We start from the raw sequence: 19,261 nt of genomic DNA, 5'->3' as shown, positions 1-19,261 counted from the left end.
CTGTCATGTGTTTATGTATAGCTTCTCACCACTTAGTTGGTGCTTTTCAGTACCTTAAGGCAGTCTTTGAAGAAATCAGCTGATATGACACATGGGAAGGATATTGTCCAGCCCCATTTAAGTGCAAACAGACATCTGCTTCACTTTAAGATCTTTGAAATCTGGTATTATTATTGTCTTTTTAAAATTTATTGTCTTTTTACTTATTATTGATGTAATTTGGAAAGACATGGGAGAAGATAAAGAATGTGAGAATGTGACAACTAGATGGATGAAAATAATGGGATGTGTGCATAGAAAAAACATGAAGTTATTGTTTGGTTATATTTAATACTGCTTTTGAGAACCAGCTGGGGCTTTTTGAGGACAGAATCTAAGGTAGGATGTGCTGAAGAAATAGAAAAGTAAGGGAGGTTTCAGAACTGAGCACCTGGCTGAAGGCTGATGGGATGCCTAGAAAAGGGCAGTAGGGAGGAGAGGTGTGAGGGGAAGTTAGCACAACCAAAAGAAGGGAATTCACAGAAAAGCTGAGCGCAGGTCAGGTGAACCATGGCCAGGTAGCTGCTGGATTGATGCCTGTGTTACTGAGTGTTTTGCAGAGAAAATGAGAAGAAGGCAGTGACACAGGAGAGGAAAGGAAAGTGAAATGAGATATTCTCTGTCAGTGGGAAAGCTGAAGGAGGGTTACTGATTGAATAAAAGACATGAGGACAAAGCAGCCATCAGCATGGGAAATGGTGCTTTTTGGCATGAATACTGAGAAGCCCCAGGGAAAACTGACAGAGGAGTGAGGAGGCTGAGCATGACAGCAGTATGGGGAGCAGAGATGAGGCAGACGTTAATTATTGGAGGCAGTTGTTTAAAAACAGCAGTAGTAGAGGAATAACCTCTCTCTCTGTGTCAGTGGCCCAGTCCAGGACAGAGACTGGGAGGGAAGATGAGGGTTCTGGGGCGGATACCTGCAGAGGTAGCGCAGGGGCAAGGCCTGTGGGAGCTCCCGGAGCTGGAGGTTGAGGTGCAGGTGGTCAGAAGGGAAGGGTGGATCTTCGACGCAGTGGTCACATCCCAGTTCTTGTTCTCTGTCCCCTGTAGGTAAGATATCTGAGTGAAAGATTCCCCCTCCCTTAACCAGAGGAAGAGCGATTGATCCTGTGATCGCATTCCTGGAATAATTAATGTGTTGCCATGTGCTGCTTGAGCTGGGAAGGCTCCTACTGACTGTATTAACTCTATACGTCCCAGGCCAGAGATCTGTTAGATCCGTCTGTGTGATTCTCTCTAACAAGTCCAGTGACTTCTTTGAAACAAGTCCTTGTATTTTTTTTTCAGAGTTGTTCGACAGCGTAATTTACAGATTGTACTTGTCCTTCTAAAATGCAGCCAAATGTGGTGTTATGCTTTTTAAATCATAAACTGAGCAGCTTTGAAGCTGAGAATGGTGTTCTTGCTGTTTAGCTCCCATTTGGCACTCAACATTTGGAACTACTGAGGGCTTCTACAAGCTGCACTTGGAACATAAGACTGTTGAGAATACAGAGCTGCTACTACTAAAAATGCTGTAGGAGTTGAGCTTTTTCATAGAACGTGGTATGTGTCTTCTGGATTCAGGAACTAAATGAGCTTTCACATCCTCTAAATCATTTTGGTCCAGGCTTATCTTCTTCAGTTTGGCCACAAGCATAAAAGTTGCAAAAATAGTTTGTGAGAAGATGATGTCCTTGATTGTTTTCTAGAATACAGGAAACTGAAAAGAAACTTGAAAGTTTACATAAGGGGTTTAGAAAGCTTTTTCAGACTTGCAGAGTGAGGTAGCTGACATTACAGGCGTCTCTTCAATGCACTATGCAGTGGTGAGCTACTGCCATTAAACTTTGTTTTTATCTTCCTCTAAGGGTTTTCTTAAACAGTCTTTTCAGAAAAATCTGCTACTGCATCATCAGTCCTCTGTGTTCAATATGAAAATCATCAGTGTATTTACCATCAGACATAATTCTTTAGAGGCTGGAGAAGAAGGGACTTGAAGTTTTCTCAGAACAAGTCTGGAAATGAGGTCTTGTGTACCTGTTGTGGTAGCCTGTTTCTGTCTCTTCAAAACAAACAAACAAAAACTTTGCTATTTAGATCCCCTTTTCAGTTTACATTGAAAGTTTATGAATGAACAAACCCCAAGATCCCTGCTGGTAAATATCTATAGAAACTGTTTTTGATTAAAATCCTAAAAGATGCATGCTCCTACTGGGGTCCTTTTTCATGGCTGGTTTCCTTCCTCATTTTGTTTCGCAATCCACCAAAGACAGCGAGGTTCATAAAATATAAAGTTAATAACAGAACACGGCCTCAATAGTGTTAATTTAGAAGTCGGGCTTTTCAGGATGTAACTAAAGCTGGGAAAAACAACGCTGGTGTGTTCACCGCTTCCCAGCCTCTCACAGCCCCACTGCTCTTCTGCTGGAGGAAAACTAAAGAAAAAGTACATAGAAAAATTGCATAAGCTCAAAATCCCCCATACATGGGTTCATTCTGTCTTATGCATTCCCTTCTATTCCCTCTCTTATATTTGTTAGTGTTCTGCACCATCCCAGTACCTCTATCCATCCCTTTTGTTGTGCCCCCTAATCCCTTTGCCGCCTTGTCCCTGGGCTGTGCCATCTGTCTGTCTCCTGTGAGCCAGGACAGATCCTGACCTGCAGGTGGTGGTTGGGATTCCCCCTCCCAGCCAACCCACTGTCAGAGCAGATGGTCTCCGCGCATCCCCCAGGTGTTGGCTCCCTCACAGACATGGCCTGACAGCAGCTGCCCTGGAATTCTCAATAAGGTGCAAATGCCCCAGATTTTTTTAGTAGCACCTTTCTGTTTAAGTGCTAGTTTGAATCCGGTCCATTCACTTCATCTTGTGGCTACTGGTCTGCCAAGAGTTCTGCCCCAGACCTAAGCATTCATGGCCGGGATGTAGGAGGGTGTTTTTGGTAAGCTCAGCTGCCAAATGTTAGCTTTGAAGCAGCAGTTTAATAAACTTCTTATTACCTCAAATCTTTTAATTTCTTGCTGTTTTTTATAACTGGTTAGGATTCCCTGCCTAAGCTGTGTGCCCCTCAGCGTGTCCTGCTGGTGAGAGAGCTCGGGTGGGAGTGAAGCCTCTGAGTGGTATTTCTAGGCAAGGCCGGAACAGGGCTGACCTCATTAAGTTACAGCTAAAGGTATTGCACCTCACGGGATTGGGCAGTATCATGGATGCACATCTGTTGTCTGGGGAGAAAAACAAAGCCTGCTGCCTTTCGTGCAGAGTGCACTTTGGCTTCAGTAGCTCCCATGTCTTTAGGGTAGTGCAGGTGCACTCACTGCTGGAAAGGGATTGCAGTGTTTTCTGACCTGAGGAACTCCAAGCCAGCAGGCTCAACTACAGGACAGCTGTGGTGCACAGAGCATAACACAGGGTGTTAGGGAGAAGGAGAAGGTGCAGGGGTTCTCTTGCTGTCCTTCACAGACCTGCTTTCTATACTGTCCCACAGGCACGCTGTGCCTTTAATCCCTGGTCTGGCTTTGCTTTGAAATAGATAAAGAACTAAATCAAGTGCTGGAACTGTAACAAAAACTTAATTTTGCAAAAAGAAAATGTGTTCTCGCCCACCTTGATATCTCCTTGGGCTAGTACTGCCCATGCAGGAACTGCTCACAGTGCAGCAGAGCTTTTGTTGTTGTTCAGTGGTTTGGTTTTTTGCGATATTGATTACATTGAATGTTGTGTTATTAAGAATTGTACAGAACAAGCAGATTTTCACATGCTGAAATGTAGTTAGTATATTAAATGGTGAGTTTTCAGAAGGGAGCAAGCTAGGTATGCTTCTAGATAGGAGGGAAGGTTGTATGCTTTTCAAAAACAGTTTTTGAATATTCTACAGGAAAATAAGTGGTATTTACAAGATAAAGTGAGAACTAGCATGTTTTATTTACGTCTGTCTCTGCAGAAGAGTTCTCTCTGCAGTGTTTTAGTGATAATAATGTGGGACTTGAATTTGGAGAATTCCAGCACTGATTTGCGTGCTGATGTTTTGTGTGCTGATAATTTGTGTAGATCACTTGAAACATTTTAAAAATTGGCATTCATAAAAACTGCTGAAAAATGGTTTAACAATCTGAAGACTGCTGAGGGCATTTCCTTTTCGAAAGGAAAGCTGCCTGCATGCCACATTGTGAGGTTCCTGGGCTACAAGCAGCCCCACGGTGATGTAGGTCAGTGTGCCTCTATGGGGCTGCACGTGGGCATTGTTCCAGCTGCCTGGCCCCACTCTGCACAGGCCTCTGACCCGCTGCCGGGTCAGCCCTGCTGTCTGTTGCTGGAGAGATGTGGTGGTGGTCAGCTTTGCTCTGTGGTGGGAGCAGTGGAACACTCAAGTAAAACAGGGTATGAGGTGGGAACGTTTACCATGCGGTAGCATGCTGTGTGTCGGGAAGCAGTTGCATAGGGGTGAGGGTAGTGTACAAGGCCTGTTTCTTTCCTTCTCTCCCAGCGTGAATGCTGAACAGCACTTGGTGTTACTCCGCCTAGCACATAGGGCTTGCCCCTCACAATGTGAACAGTGGAAGAACTAGCTGCTGATGCATCCCTTTGTTAAAGAGACTATTTGTTTACACAGGATGGCGTTAAATTTTCCTACAGCAACTGTGCTAAGCAGCAACTACTTTACAGGTGCAGAATTTAAGACAAATTTGTCCTGTCAGAGTAACCATCCTTTGATCCTATCCGGGGTGTGTCTTGTTTTGTTCTTGCTTTCTACTCTGGATAATCACAAAATGAGGGGCAAGCACTGGTGAAAAGGAAAAAAAAAATCTCATCATTAATCAGTACAAAACCTCAGAAAATGTGAGGAAGATGATCTTTCTGGATTTTAGATTTAAGAAGTTCATAAGAACTGTATTGTTACATGGAAAGTATGGAAACAGTATAATGAACACATATGAACAGGCACCTGTCCAAAGGAGAATATTCCTGTTTTTTTGGATATGATAACTCAGAGATACTTAATTTATGTTACACATGTACTAATTCCATTTTTTCCTCTCTAGGTAAAAGTATGGAAGAAATTAAGAAGCTGCTGTTGTTGGTTCTGGGATGTGCTGTTCAGGTGAACCTCATTAAAGGCTTGAAAAATATTTTTGTGAATCTGTTGTTATTTCTGGACTGAGAAAATCCACATGAAGATCATTGCTATATGAACAAATGTCTAGCTCAGGATAGCTTGCAAAGTAAATCTTTGGTATTAGATGAATGAAATTATTGTAGGAGAGAAGGCAGCATGTGGAAAGGAGACACACTGTATGCCACAATTTGTTACCAGTGCTTAAATCAGCCACAGAGTATGTACTGTTGTAACAGAGAGCAAGAAAAAGCTTTGGGTAGTGCACTTGGTATCAAGATTGTTATTGGTTTATTTTCTCACTTGTGGACTACTATAGATGTATTTTTTTATATTTGATATAAAGCAAATAAATAAGCGAAGTCTAAACATTTGTTTAACAAAGCCTGATTTTATTTATCATTTGATTTAGTATGTTTATAAAATCCAAAATGAATAGCTACTTTGTATATTCATGTGGGGATTTTTTATCTGGTGTTTGTTAAAATAACTGGACAGGCAGTGTGTATGGGAAACTCCCCAGAAATAAGTGACAGTTACCAGATAAAGCACTCAGTGTTCTGCCCACCAAACATCCATGGTGGTAAACAATAGGGGTGTTGCAGACTGGCCTTTGCTTATAATTGACCTTGTTTGTAGGTCTCTAATGTTTTTGTTGTGCCTTAGGACACTTACTCTGCTCAGTTATGTCAAGTCAATTATGTCAGGGTAATGCTGTCTTCGTGTGGCTGCTCTGAACTTTATCTCTGCGCTGTGTTGCAACACAAAGAATAAAGGTCTGAGTTGGCTGTTGTGCGTCCTCAGTACCCATTTACAGTCCTGGGGCCCTTCCCAGTGAAATGAATGGTCAGACTCAGAGGCAGATCCTGGAGGGCCACTCTAAATGGCAGAAAAGGCAGTTTAAAGAAACCCTTAATATTTAACTTCTCTTTTGTCTTCCTGTAACAACTGTGCATTACAATGTTAGTGTACGGTTATTGATATATTGACAACAGATGTCCAACTCCTTAAAAACCTTTACTAAAAGGTTTACTAAAACCTGTTTGTCTGAATTGTCACACGTTTTTATCTAGAATGTTTTCCATCCCTATTTTTTATCTAAAGCACATTGATTTTGTTCAACAAGCAAAGTCAGTCATTGATGTGACAATAGCATCTAAGGGATGCATCTTATTTCATTGCCAAAGCCACACATAATGCAGACAGAGAAACAGACAGGTTAAATAATGCAATGTAAGTGTAGGTCTTGTACCTACCTGTTTATGTTTGTGTGACTCCATTAGTGAAGCTGTGGTGATTTCCTCTGGCTGTTGTTTTTAAAGAGCAAACCCTGCCACTTAACTTAGCCTTGCTTGCACAGGCTGTAGAAGACTTAAATAATTTACAGCATAATTCAGTTCTTGCTCCATATGGAGGAGTGAAGTGCTATACTTTCTAGCCTAATAGTAGATCTTGAACGTTTTGTTGTTAGCAATTTAGTGATACATATGTGCATATATTTTTTTTGGATGAAAAATGCTGTAGTGAGTTTTAGGAGTTTCCCTTTTTTTTCTTTTTTTAACAGTGTGAAAGAAAAGAAGAGTTTATTGAAAGAATAAAACAGCTGGATATTGAAACCCAAGCTGCCATTGTGTCACATATTCAGGAGGTAGGACTCTCAGTACTTGCTGTTTTGACTTTCTGTCTTTTTCTTGACTCAATGTATCAGTGTTTTCAAGCTTGGCACTTCAGATTTCATGGTAGATTCATAAACTTGAGAGGAAGAAGTGATCTCTGAATACATGGTTATAATAATGTTACACAGTTAAAATGTTAGGCAGTTTTTATAACATTGCTATGTTAGAAAGTTACAGTGGCAAATGTCTTGCTGGTTTCAGAATATACGGATGATAATCTTGTAAGGATGTGTGTGTAAAATATTTCAAAAAGTGTGTATGGCTGGAATCCCCTTTGCTGTAATGACATAGACACAGTCCCTTAGTACTGTGGCAGGTGAGACATAGGCTCCCCAGTAGTGTGCTTTGGTCACTGGGTTCCTAATTCGTCTTGAAAGTTGTTCTCTGCAGTTGAATTTAGACATGTACTTTGATTTTAAAGAGAAGCATGATCCAATGACAAGAATATTCTTAGACTTCTATGGTTTCTATAAAAGGAAGGACTATGTGTGACTGTTACGAACAAGCTTGCTTTGGAAATCCAAAGAGAAGCCCAGAGAAAATACCCTCTGTTGGTTGTGCCTCATTGGGAAAGGGGCATTGGGTGAAGTCTGGTGTCCGCAGGTGCAAGTGCAAAAAGATTTAAGTTGTGGAACTGAGAACCAGTTGTGGAAGTCTAAGACAGGATCTTCTTCATTAACATTGGAGGAGGAAGAAAAAAAGATTAAATAAGCACTTCAAAAGCAGAAATATTATTTAACTGAGCTTGAGAATCTTTTCACTTGCATGATGTTTTGCTAAATCAGAATCAGAGTAAATATGTGTGGGTACAGTATCAGTGCAAAGAAATGCTGACAGCAATAGCCAGAGAAATTTCTAATAAAGTCAGATCTCTTCAGTTTTATTAGCTCAGATGGCGAGTTCATTGAAAACAGGGCTTATCAGTCTTAGTAGTTCCTTCTAATTCCTGTAGTGATCACTTCATTGCTGGAATTAAGACATAGCATATCATTAACAGAATTGTGCTTGCATATATGCAGTCATTTAAAAAATTATCAGCCATAATAATTTTAAGAAAATGTAAATACCAGAAATTGCTGAGTAGTGTTACAGTTTAGTTACTCAATGTCTGTGTTATTTTCTACATGCTGTAGGTGACATGTGATAATGTTTCTTAGTACATCAGTAGAAGAAGCTAGGGGATACAGCATATGCAGCAAACAATTTATGAGCCAGTCAGTGGAAACACTTCTTTTTTTCCCTTGTTCTTAGGTGACTCACAACCAGGAGAATGTCTTTGACTTGCAGTGGCTGGAGCTCCCAGACATGGCCCCTGAAGAACTGGAGTCTCTCTCCAGGAATATGGTGTTCCACCTCAAGAGGCTCATTGATGAGAGAGATGAGTGCACAGAGGTACAGTGACTTCTCTCTTGTATAGCATTCATGTGGAACACCAGTTAAGAAACTCAGTTCCTTGTTGTATTTTTTTATGCCCTGGGTTTCTGTTTCTTCTATACCTTTCTTCTACGTGTCAGAAAACCTGTAAAAAGATTATGTGAGAATGGAAAAGACAAAAACATTAAAGTGTGATGAAATGATTGGTAAGAGATGTGCATGCAGTAAAGATACCAAAATATTTGCAGTTGTGACTTTGTCTCGATATTTTTGTCTCTTGTCTGTTTAGCTCTTTATTTTAAGAGTGATTGCTTGCCTGACTCTCCAGAGATATTTACCATGGTGCGTCCAGTGTCTTTTGCTTTTTTCCCCTGTGTGAAACCAGGCCTTTCTGTTGCTGACTTATCACTTCGTCTCACTTCAGATCTCTACAGGAGCCTTCTCCCCTTCTTTGTACCTGTTAATTTTCTGTCATGCATTTGACTTTGTGATTGTGTTAAAACTATTAATAGTTACAATTTATATGAGTTCTCAAAAAAAAACTGGCAGTTTTGTCATTGGAAGGGAAATGTTTTAGTGGTATGAGCATGGTGGAGATTGCTCTCCTTCATCTGATCTTTCCATCTTACTCTCAGTTGAATTTTATAGAATAATAACTTAATTTTCTACATTTATTCATCATTTTTATATATGTGTGAAAAACAATGTGTAGCTATTTCTATTTATCTTGTGACTCTATGTTCTTCTCTGTATTTCCAGGTGATTGTAGATCTCACTCAAGAGAGGGACTATCTGCAGTCTCAGCAACCACCAAATACTCTGAAGGCATCAAGTCCAGATTCTTCTCCAAACCCAGCCAACCCTCTTTCTAATGAGGACAAACAGCACCTTGCAGTTGAGCTAGCAGACACAAAGGCTAAACTGAGAAGGATTCGGCAGGAGCTGTAAGTCACCAGTGACTTGTGCTTCTAGGCAGACCTGTGTATAAAGTCTTCTGTATCCTGAAAGTGCAGTTGCCTGTCAGCTTCAGCACATTGACTTTCATGAAGGCTTTCGTGAAATGTCATTCACATTGTTTATTTGTAGTAGTAGAAAGCTAGAATGAATGTTCCATCATCCTTTTTTTAAAAATTGATCTCTAAACACAGAGTGGTAGTTGCTTTTTGTTTTTGTCTGTCATCTTTTTCTTCCTCTCTCTAAAATGCCAGTAACTAGCTGCACTTTTAATTATTGGTGGGAAGTCCAGAGCAAAGCTAGCTATAGTGGTGGCAGTGCCAGTGAGATGTAAACAGAGATAATATAAAAGATACGAAGTTAGAATTTCACGTCTGTTATGTATGTGATATCACAAGAAAATAGACTTTACTTTTATGAAATTATCATGCCAGGAAGGAAACTCCATTTTCAGAATATGCTGGAGGACTTCTGTGTGTCATTCTGGTTTCTCAGCAGAATCAAAAAAAATCCTTCAGAAAAAAAAGAAACTTTAAGTTTTTCTAATCGTTTTTCAGGGAAGAGAAATCTGAGCAGCTTGTGGATTCTAAACATGAAGTTGAGCAGCTCACCCTAGAGCTGCAAAAAATAAAACAAGAGGTAAGGTGGGCTCATTTCACTGGGAATAACTCTTTTATTCTGAAGCTAAAAAATACCGTTCTATATTTTCAATGAAGAATTCAAGTCACTCCAGCAAGCTTTTGGACAGTTATGAGTGTGGCGTACTGACACTTTCTGCTTAACTGGTGAGAACAGTTTTGTATGTACAGCTTGCAAATAGTCCAGTAATACCCGAAGCTTATGTAATGTCAGGCACTGCAAATATGGGTCCTGGCACGCTGTTGTACCTCATAGTCTTGTAGAAAATGTACTGATTAGTATGAGAATCTTCTTACTCTTGCACTGAGAGAATGTAATTTGCCTGCTGTTAAGAAAAAGAAAGTCTTGAAGGACATACTTTAATATGTTTTTACTTAGGTTTTTCTCCCTGATTATCCCTCTTATCTCTTAGAATATCCACCTGGCCTCAGATGCTCGTTCTGCCCGAGCATATAGAGATGAGTTGGACTCCCTGAGAGAAAAAGCAAACCGTGTGGAGAGACTTGAGATGGAACTTGTTCGGTGCAAAGAGAAGCTTCATGATGTGGATTTTTACAAAGCTCGCATGGAGGTAAGTGAAAATGAAGTGATGAGTAATCCTTAATGTTTGGCTTTTGTGGTATTACTGCTTCATGTGTCATTTGTAATTGAGCCGACTGTAGCAAAACATGAGAGCAACTGGAAATTCTTTAACATGCCTTTTTGCAACTATTGCTTGTAGTAGAAAGACAAAATCTGGATCTTTCCTAGTGCCTCATGTATAGCATGTCAATGAGAAATGGATACGTTTGTTCCCATAATAATTACAGTTACTCATCTTAGTTACCTACCTGTTAGTTATGCCCATCCTGCAGTTACTAAATAATTTAGGTTGAAAGGGACCTTAGAGATCATCTGGACAAATAGATTGTTCACAGCATCGCTGACCCTAAATTTAGGTGAAGTTGCTCTTATTTTCCTTCCTTTCAGTGCTCTGAGCTTTTCTTACCTAAACTCTCAATGATTCATGTATGTAGCATATCTGCCAAAGTCAAATAAAGATCTGGACTTGCTGAACACACTGAGGTTCTGTAATTGACCACCTCACTATAGCTAGATAAAATCCCAGGTCTGAGACACAAGAGCAGTATTGAAGCTCTCATTTGCTAGGATGAGAACACGTGTTATTTTGGCTCGATAAACCCTACTTCTTAAGCAGTTGGTTTTTTGTGGCTTTTTTTCCCCACCAAAGATGTCAGCTAGCTGCTGATTCTTACGAACAAATTCATAAAGATGAATTTGAAATGAAATGTAGTACAGCCAACAAAAGCTTGCCTCCTCTCTCAGGAATTCTCAGTTTATAGTAGAGATTATGAAGTTGCTTCTCTGCCTTCTTACCTCAAACTGGCAAATCAGTCGTGCATTAACCTCACGCAAACTATGAAGTGTGGTATCCTGGTATTTCCCTTTTGTCTGTGCACTGGAGTTTCTTAGCTTCTGCCTCCTGCTCGAAGTTTTTACCTGATCTAGGACAAGACAGTTTTTAGTTTTGTGGCAGTTTTTTTTCTGGACTGCTGTCCAGGAGCCAGCAGTCTTGTTTCACTGTCTGCATGCTAACCTTGCTGTCGTGCAGCAAAGAGACCTCTGCTTCTGCTTCAGAAAGTTTCGTTCAAACTTTCTCAGCCCCCCTTTTCTACCATGTCAGTTTTTGATAAATGTTTTGAATGTTGGAGATGAGTGTTGGATCTGAAGGATACCTCCCTGAGGTACAGTGGTAGATGGGACAAATGGGACAATTTCCTGTCAATGTGACACTTTTCTAGTTTTGGAGAACAGTGTGGCCTGTGGCAAAAGTTGTTGCTGCCACAGAGGCTGAGCTTTTCTAATATGTGGTGGGATTGCACAGCTGTCTGCAGGCTGCTCTTTGGTCTAGAATAACCAGAATGTTTCACATTCTTACCACTGCTTTCCATTATTGATCAAACCTTGGCACTGCCATTAAGTGGCAGACTTGTACAGTGGTAGCATCAGGCAAGCTCCATTGGTTTATGCTGATGCATTCAGGGAATTCCACAAGGTATTCTTCTGTCTGTTTTTATCATCGTGCAGTAACACAAAGGCTGTTCATAGCAGCCAGTATCCAACTCTCCTCAGTCCATGGAGTTTTCTGTTAGTATATCAAGTCCTGCACCCATCCAAATAAAGGACTAAAGGCTGGGATTGAGTTCAGTGTTGACTCAGATTCGTCCCGCTTCTTCAAAAACTGTTTGTCTCACTGTTACAGGATGTGAGATTTGTGCAGGAATGTCCATGTTTTTAACCACTAGACTGTAAAGTGCTGATTCATCTCGTGCATTTACTGCTGTGATTGACTTCCTGAGCTCCAAGACTTGGGACCCAAACTAATTTCACAGAGACTCAGCACCGAGTAGATGCATGAAGTGCAGTGTAAGCCATATTTCTGTGGTACCTTAAGACTCACAGGGCTTTGTCAAGTTTGTCAATAAGTGATATCAAATCAGTAAGTGAGAAGAAAGTGTTTTCAGCTTTGTGTGTCAGTGCAGAAGGTTACTAAGTAGGTTTATGGAAATCTTTTTCCTTCCTGTTGTTCTTGTATACCGTTGGTAGTTTGTAGTCGCAGAGAATATGAAAGGTACTCTGTATATGATACTGTGACAAGCTTTAGGAATTGTTAGCAAGCTTGTAAGTATTTTCTGAAAGCATGTGATACAAATCAGCTGTGGCAACAGGGAGAGATTTAGGGAGCTATTGCAGCAGTGCTGAAGAAGCAAGTCTGTCTTTTCTGTATGTGAACCTGACACATGTGAGAATGTTCATTGGTTTCCTTCTCTGTATTTCTTGACAAAACTATTCTGAAAAAGCGTTCTAATTTGACTGTCTTCCAAGGAACATGGAGATTAATGTGTTCTAGATACCTTCCTTCAGGGGCAGCTTAGTGAAATGCTAAGAGTGAATTTAGAGGGGTGGGCATAATACAGGACTTCCTCCAAGGAAGTGCTTCTCTTCAGCATAAAGCTTTCCTCCAGCATTTGTCTCAGTTGAACCTAGTGTGGCTCCAGGAGATCAGATAATTCTCAGAGGCCAGGAAGTCTGCCTTGCCTATTGTCATTCCTTCTTGTTGCAGTTATGTTTCCACACAAGGTGGTGGGAGGAATTTCTGTGAACATTTTAAAATGCAAAAGTATCCCTTATGTTTTCATACAGCTTATCAAAGCAATGATTGATTGTCAGAAGTTGTTAGCTGTATCATGGCTCAGTAGTGGCAATTTGTGAACTGTAGAAGGGAGGAGTTTGAACTTTGTTTAATAACTAGGTCTGGATGTGCATACAAATTTTCTAGTTTTAAACAATCTGATTGCTACTTTAGTTTCTGAAAATGTCTCTGGGTACCAACACACCCTGATTGTGCAACCGCTTACTCCCAGACTAAATTGTAACGATATGAGCACACCATGCCATTGATAAAGCTACTTCAGGGCACAGTGATACACGACCAGAACACAGTGTATAGTTTGTTTCAGAAGTGTAGTTACAAAAGCAGGATTATGTGTGGCAGATATTAAACTTAAAGATTTAAGTTGAAGCTCTTGCCTGCTAAATTCGGTGTATTTTCAAAAATAAACAAACAAGCCCACAGCCAGCTATTATTTCTGCTGACTTAAAATGTAGCTCAGTTTAAAAACTCATAAGGAGAGAAAAACCCTTATTTCTGATGGAAGCATCACTTCACCATGATCGTCTGTTGAATTTCTGGCCAGGAGGAGTGGTTTGTAGCTCAGTGTGTTATTAGGCTGACTGTCTTCTGCAGTGAGTTCTCAGGCATTAATGCTGACACACTGTAGTTAGAGTGGTTGTACCTTCAAGGCTTAGAGATGTAATTCTGCAAGATCCCGTGGAGTAATTATTTAAATTACATGAACTTCTCAGTGTTAAGACAACCTAAGATCATGGGATGGGTGTACCAATGAGCATTGTTGGCCTTGTCATAGCAGGCATTTTCACCAGGTTATTAATTTAAGATTTGTTCAGAGCTGCTTTGAACCGGCATGTCCACTCCTCCTGGGCACTCAATGAAAAGTATTCCAGTCTTCCATACATTGCAGCTCCCAGTGCTGTGTGGTTTGTACCAGAGCCTGGATTACATGTACGTACTTGGCACATAGCTTGACTCTTCATGAGTCTCTAAAATAACAACTAGTTCCTGCTTGGTAGGCAGTTTTGGGCATAGTTCTGAGACTGTTTTTGAGGTCAGACACAGCCTTCCTTCTTAGGGCTGTGGTCTGGATTGAGTGTGACGATACAGCAAAGTAAGCCAGTCACATTGCTGTTTCGTTATGGATATCCTGGCAGCATAAACAACACTCAGCACATTTTGTTTTATGTACTTCCTCTAGCCTGTCATCTGTTAGGTGTCAGCCTTTTTAGTTTGCCTACCCTGAAGTGACCCAATTAGATCAGATTTGGGCCAGAATGCTGTTTCTGAAAAATCAGTGTTTTATTATTATTATTATTTTAGTTACTTGCGTACTCAGACGTTTCAGTTGTAGTGGTTAAAGGACTTCATAAGCATTGACAGACTTGTCCTTTTTAGTGCTGCTGTAGTGATGAAATTATTCCTCTACTATTAAGCAGGTTGGTAGATGACCTGAGGAGACATCCAGGGCAGTAGTGTGTGCATAAGATGGACTTCCGTACTATGCCATCTACAGTCAAAATGCAGCAAACAATTAAGATTGCTACATAAGGCTCTTAAATCATGGCCCCCTGTAGTATCAGAAAGCAAGGGGAATGGTTGCCATTAGGCATTCCTAACTTGTGCCTTGCAAGTATCTTTCTTTTCTTTTTTTCTTTTTGGTAAGTTGTTAGCCATGTGAGGCTTTTTTGTGGCAGACTCTCTCCTCCATAACTGAGAAGGGTGTTGCTGGTTAAGGAAGTGAAAGCAATTTGCTCATGCCTGATGGTCATTCAGGAATCTCCTTGGCTTGGATGTTTGTGGTTGGAGAGAGCAGACTTGAACACTGATGTCAGCAGACTTCACATTTGGAATACTGTTGTCCAGGAATGATCTTCTCGAGAACTAAGCATTTCATCATTCCTGCATGCAGACTTTCTCTTCTTGCGTATTTAATTGGAGCACAGGAAGGAGGTGGAGAAAGAACAGTAGGCAAAAAAAATTCTGCCTTTTACCCCATTGTAACTCTCCTGGGCTAAAATCCTTCCTATATCTTTCTAATCTGTTTAAATGCTGGTATATTCCTTCCATAGAAAATTATATCTATGATTGAAGACTTACCTAAAAGTAAAAGCTAACAGTGAGATATTATAACTTGAAATAACACATAATTTAATAACTATGTCAAACATGAGCAGGAATACATAGCCAAACTTCATGCTTTGAGCATCTTGTATTTCTGGAGATGAGATACTTAAGTGCATAGAGCTTCATGTACTGCTTTGCAAGAGTGCTGTATAATTAACTTTGGTTTCCAAAGCTATGACTGCTGTAGAGTAAGTTAATTTTTACTCGGTAAAAACAGATTTTTTTTAATGGATCAGTGGCATGCCTTGTGCCGTTAATGCTCATATATATTTCATGTTTTTTGTCTTTTTCATCTAGCTCTGTATGAAGAAAAATCTATTAAATGTCTAAAATTCAGGAAAAAACAAGGAAATAGTTGCATTTACTTTCATTAGTGAATCTGAGATAATTAAACATGGAATCATTTCCTGTTAAATGTCAAATTGAAATTTTTTTTTCTTGTTTTTTACAACATTGCTGTATGAAAGTGATTTGGCCTTTGAAAAGCCACTTTACTGAGAGAAATTAACATTATTTTTTTCCTCTCTAGGAGTTAAGAGAAGATAACATCATATTGATTGAAACAAAGGCGATGTTGGAAGAACAGCTGACGATGGCAAGAGCTCGTGTTGATAAGTTGCATGAGATAGAGAAGGAGAATTTGCAGTTGAAATCCAAACTTCATGATGTGGAGCTGGTATGCCCTCTCTTTCTCATTACACCTTTTTTTTTTTTTTTTTACTGCATTCTATTTTTATGCTGTCACATAAATTGATGTCACAGAAACCAGTGGCAGGTAGATAAATCAGCAGTGCTTTTAAAGATGTCTTTCGTTTGAACTTGATGTACACAGATTCTTAAAATACTTTCACAACATGAGTAGTTTATTGCCAGTGCCACTGTATGAGATAGGTGGACAAAATTTTATGGGAGGTGCTTTCATGCGTACTGACAATAGAGATGTTAATATCTGTCACTTAAGTAGAAATCCCTTAGATACATGAAAGGAAATCTACTGCAGTAAATGAATTTTTTTGCTAGAAACAAAGCCCACAACCTTTATAGTGACTTGAAGTATTCATCACTACTGTAAAAGCCACAATTCCAAACTTTTAGCATTGGTAAACCAGAGATGGCTAATTGCTTCATAGACTAGGAGATCTAAGAAGTGGCACATTATTGCCTGCAAACAAAAAGAAACACTGAATTTTATAATTCTGCTACTGGTAATAAATTTTCTTTCATCTCTTGTGTTTTACTCAACAGTCATCCTCTTGCAACTTTGTTTTGAATTCTTCTGGATTTAACTGTATAAAAATGGGATGCATTGGAAACAAGAACTTTGAGGGTGCAGTGGGGAGTTATGTTTAAAGACTTAAAAATAAAGGATAACATGGTGCTTCAGCACTTCTGTAGTTATTCCATATGGTTATTTTCCATGTTGCTTTTTCAGGGTGGATTTTAGAATTTTTGACTAAAGCTGTTTTGAATCTTTGCTTCACATCTCACAAATATAAATGACTAAAGTGATTTGCAGAAGCTGTTGTAGCCTCCTCCGATGATTGAACGACCCCCCCCAAGTTATGAGGCAGATATCTACTTGCTAATCCATATGACACGAGTTAAAGAAGCTCACTACTAGTACTCAAGATTATTCCTGCAATGTCTCCAGAGAGTCAGTGTATGATCATGGAATGATAGAATCACAGAATGGCCTGGGTTGAAAAAGGACCACAATGATCATCTAGTTTCAAGTCCCCTGCTATGTGCAGGCTCACCAGCCACTAGACCAGGCTGCCCAGAGCCACATCAGCTCAGGAGACACCTTGAATTTAGGCAGCCTTACCAGTCTTGGCTTGTACTGGCCCTGTTATCACTGAGCATCTTTTCCTTCCAGTTACTTTTATTTCAAATACATAATGGACTTATCTATAACTGCGGCTACAACAATTATTTAAAACTGTGCATTTATTTTAATAAAAAGGCTCACACTATTCAGTGAGGCTTTTCTGCCCTCAGTATATATTGCTCCATTTAGTAGCAGTTCAGCTGACAGAACAATCTGAGATCATCTGCATACTTTTTTTTTTTTTTCCACTCCTACACCTTGCACAGGATCGAGACACGGACAAAAAGAGAATTGAAGAGCTTCTGGAGGAGAATATGGTCTTGGAGATTGCACAGAAACAGAGCATGAATGAATCTGCGCACCTAGGCTGGGAACTGGAACAACTGTCTAAAAGCACAGATCTTGCTGATAGTGAGTACCAGTTGGGGTTGCTGGTGTTGTATTTCTGTTTGTGGTCGCTGAAAAAGTACACAGGTCACTTGACTGCAAAGGGAACAAAAGAGTTCAAGCTTAGGAAGTTCATTTGGAGAATTTCCCTTCCTGAGCCATCTGACTTTAAACTTAGTTTCTGGGAACTGCTAAAATGTATTCCTTCAAACTTCTGTTCCTTATGAAATTATTAAAATGTTTGCTTTTTATGTTGGTTGTCACTGAAAGAGTGACTCTAAGTAAAGTGATGAGTTTAAAAAAAAAAAAAAAAAAAAAAAAAAGCTTTGTAAATGACACAGCAGAAATGTCACACTGAATAGGAGACACTTCTGACTGAATGGCGGGGAGGAGTCTGTGATCTTTAGTATTCTTCCATACAATTAGTACAGACAGTTAGCTAGTCTTTAAATCCCAGGAAGTAGTGTATGCTGAAGTCATTTATTTTTACTAGATACTGAAAAATGTGTATGGGTAGAATAACTGGCTGATTATTTTTTTGGAATGGTTGATTTGATTTCCATAACCATCACAAACATAACTAATGCTCCCTTTGCTAGTCAGGTTTTATCATTGTTTGCTGTATCTAACATCTATTCTGTTTGTAATACCAGCCTAAACAGCAGTGTTATAGAGAACTTGGGAAATACAGGATATTTCATGGTGTTTGGTGTGCAGATTGTATTGATTTACTCACCTGATTCTGCTAAGACTTGTATATTTGCATTTGTGTACCAGGAATAATTTAACTGAAGACAAAGGCGTAAATTTGAGCAAGCAGATGGTCTGTTTTCAGTAAAGCTATTTAGAAGAATGATTTTGTTTTCTAAAAGAAATTTGAATTATCTTTTTATGATTAGTATCTAATTGTTGCTGTCAATAAATAATCATTCAAAGCAGGTTCACATTCTTAGAAATGAATTCCTCCTTATTTGTGATCGAGGATATTGCTTAGTGAAATAGGGGAGAAGCACTGTTGCCTCAAAACTTGGGAATTTTGTTGAACTTTTTTCCAGGAAAGTGTAAAACTTTCTGATATTTTTGCTTGTTTCAAATAGCTGCTTTTGGCCTCTTTCTCATTTGCTTTATTTAATGATGTAGTAGAAGAAACAATGCTAGTTTTGTTCTTCGGTTTTTCTAGCAGTAGAATTCCAGAACTTCTCCTATTACCTGAAGAAAAGGCAAGTAAGCAGAGCTGAGAACACTGGTAATCAGTAATTTTTTGTATTGGAAAAAATAAGTGAAGAAAGGGTGATTCAAAAAAAAACAAAAACAAAACTAACAAGAGCAAGCAAAAACCAAAAATTCTTTCCCAGCAGTGTTGTATTCTTCCAGAGATTCTCTTTAAGAAGTTCCTCCTCAGTGCACGTGGCTATCCTGAATACAGCTATCATGTAAAGATAAGAGTCAGTTTGCAGAGCTCTTCTGGAAAACCTCCTGTTGGATTTGAAGTAGAGTCTGCAAGGGAAGAGGAAAGTTAAAGATTTTATCTGTTAATTAGGAATCTAATATTTAGATTCTAAAATATATATATTTTTTTTAAATGGAAAACTCATTTAGATGGGTTTTGTTTCAGGACAACATTGAACTGAATTAAACACCAGGTGATGCTCTATCAAAGGCACAGATGGGATTTTAACGTTCTCAGAAACTTGCCTGTTATAAAGTGCTCAGTGTGCTTTGTGCAACAGTGCTGCTTATTTAGCAGGAGTTAATAATTTTCTGAGACTTGAGGACAACGCTAAAAGTTAATTTCATATTAAATGTAATTTTGTGGTGAAGGGTAGCAATTATTCCATGTGGAACAGAGTATTACTTCTGTAATTATTCAGTTGCTTAGTAGAGAAATGAACAGAGCAATGCAGATTTTATTGCAGTTTTAGGCAAAGAAGTCATGAGACTTAGGATC

At 39.4% G+C, this 19,261-nt stretch overlaps 1 protein-coding gene across 3 annotated transcripts in view; it reads left to right on the top strand.

Moving 5' to 3' along the window:
* Window positions 1-19,261, top strand: part of CCDC88C (coiled-coil domain containing 88C) — an 86,380-nt gene that overhangs the window by 34,943 nt on the left and 32,176 nt on the right. For all 3 annotated transcript variants that reach the window (XM_052694025.1, XM_052694024.1, XM_052694026.1), the window contains 8 exons: window positions 5,065-5,123; window positions 6,700-6,783; window positions 8,063-8,203; window positions 8,945-9,129; window positions 9,697-9,778; window positions 10,191-10,349; window positions 15,628-15,774; window positions 17,193-17,337. In XM_052694025.1, coding sequence (XP_052549985.1) covers window positions 5,065-5,123; window positions 6,700-6,783; window positions 8,063-8,203; window positions 8,945-9,129; window positions 9,697-9,778; window positions 10,191-10,349; window positions 15,628-15,774; window positions 17,193-17,337 — 1,002 coding nt within the window. The remainder of the gene's footprint in view (window positions 1-5,064; window positions 5,124-6,699; window positions 6,784-8,062; window positions 8,204-8,944; window positions 9,130-9,696; window positions 9,779-10,190; window positions 10,350-15,627; window positions 15,775-17,192; window positions 17,338-19,261) is intronic.

The sequence above is a fragment of the Tympanuchus pallidicinctus genome, unplaced genomic scaffold (genome assembly GCF_026119805.1).
Source record: "Tympanuchus pallidicinctus isolate F22 unplaced genomic scaffold, pur_lepc_1.0 scaffold3, whole genome shotgun sequence".
NCBI classification, from domain to species: Eukaryota; Metazoa; Chordata; class Aves; order Galliformes; family Phasianidae; genus Tympanuchus; species Tympanuchus pallidicinctus.
This window is presented reverse-complemented; position numbering and strand designations above follow the sequence as displayed.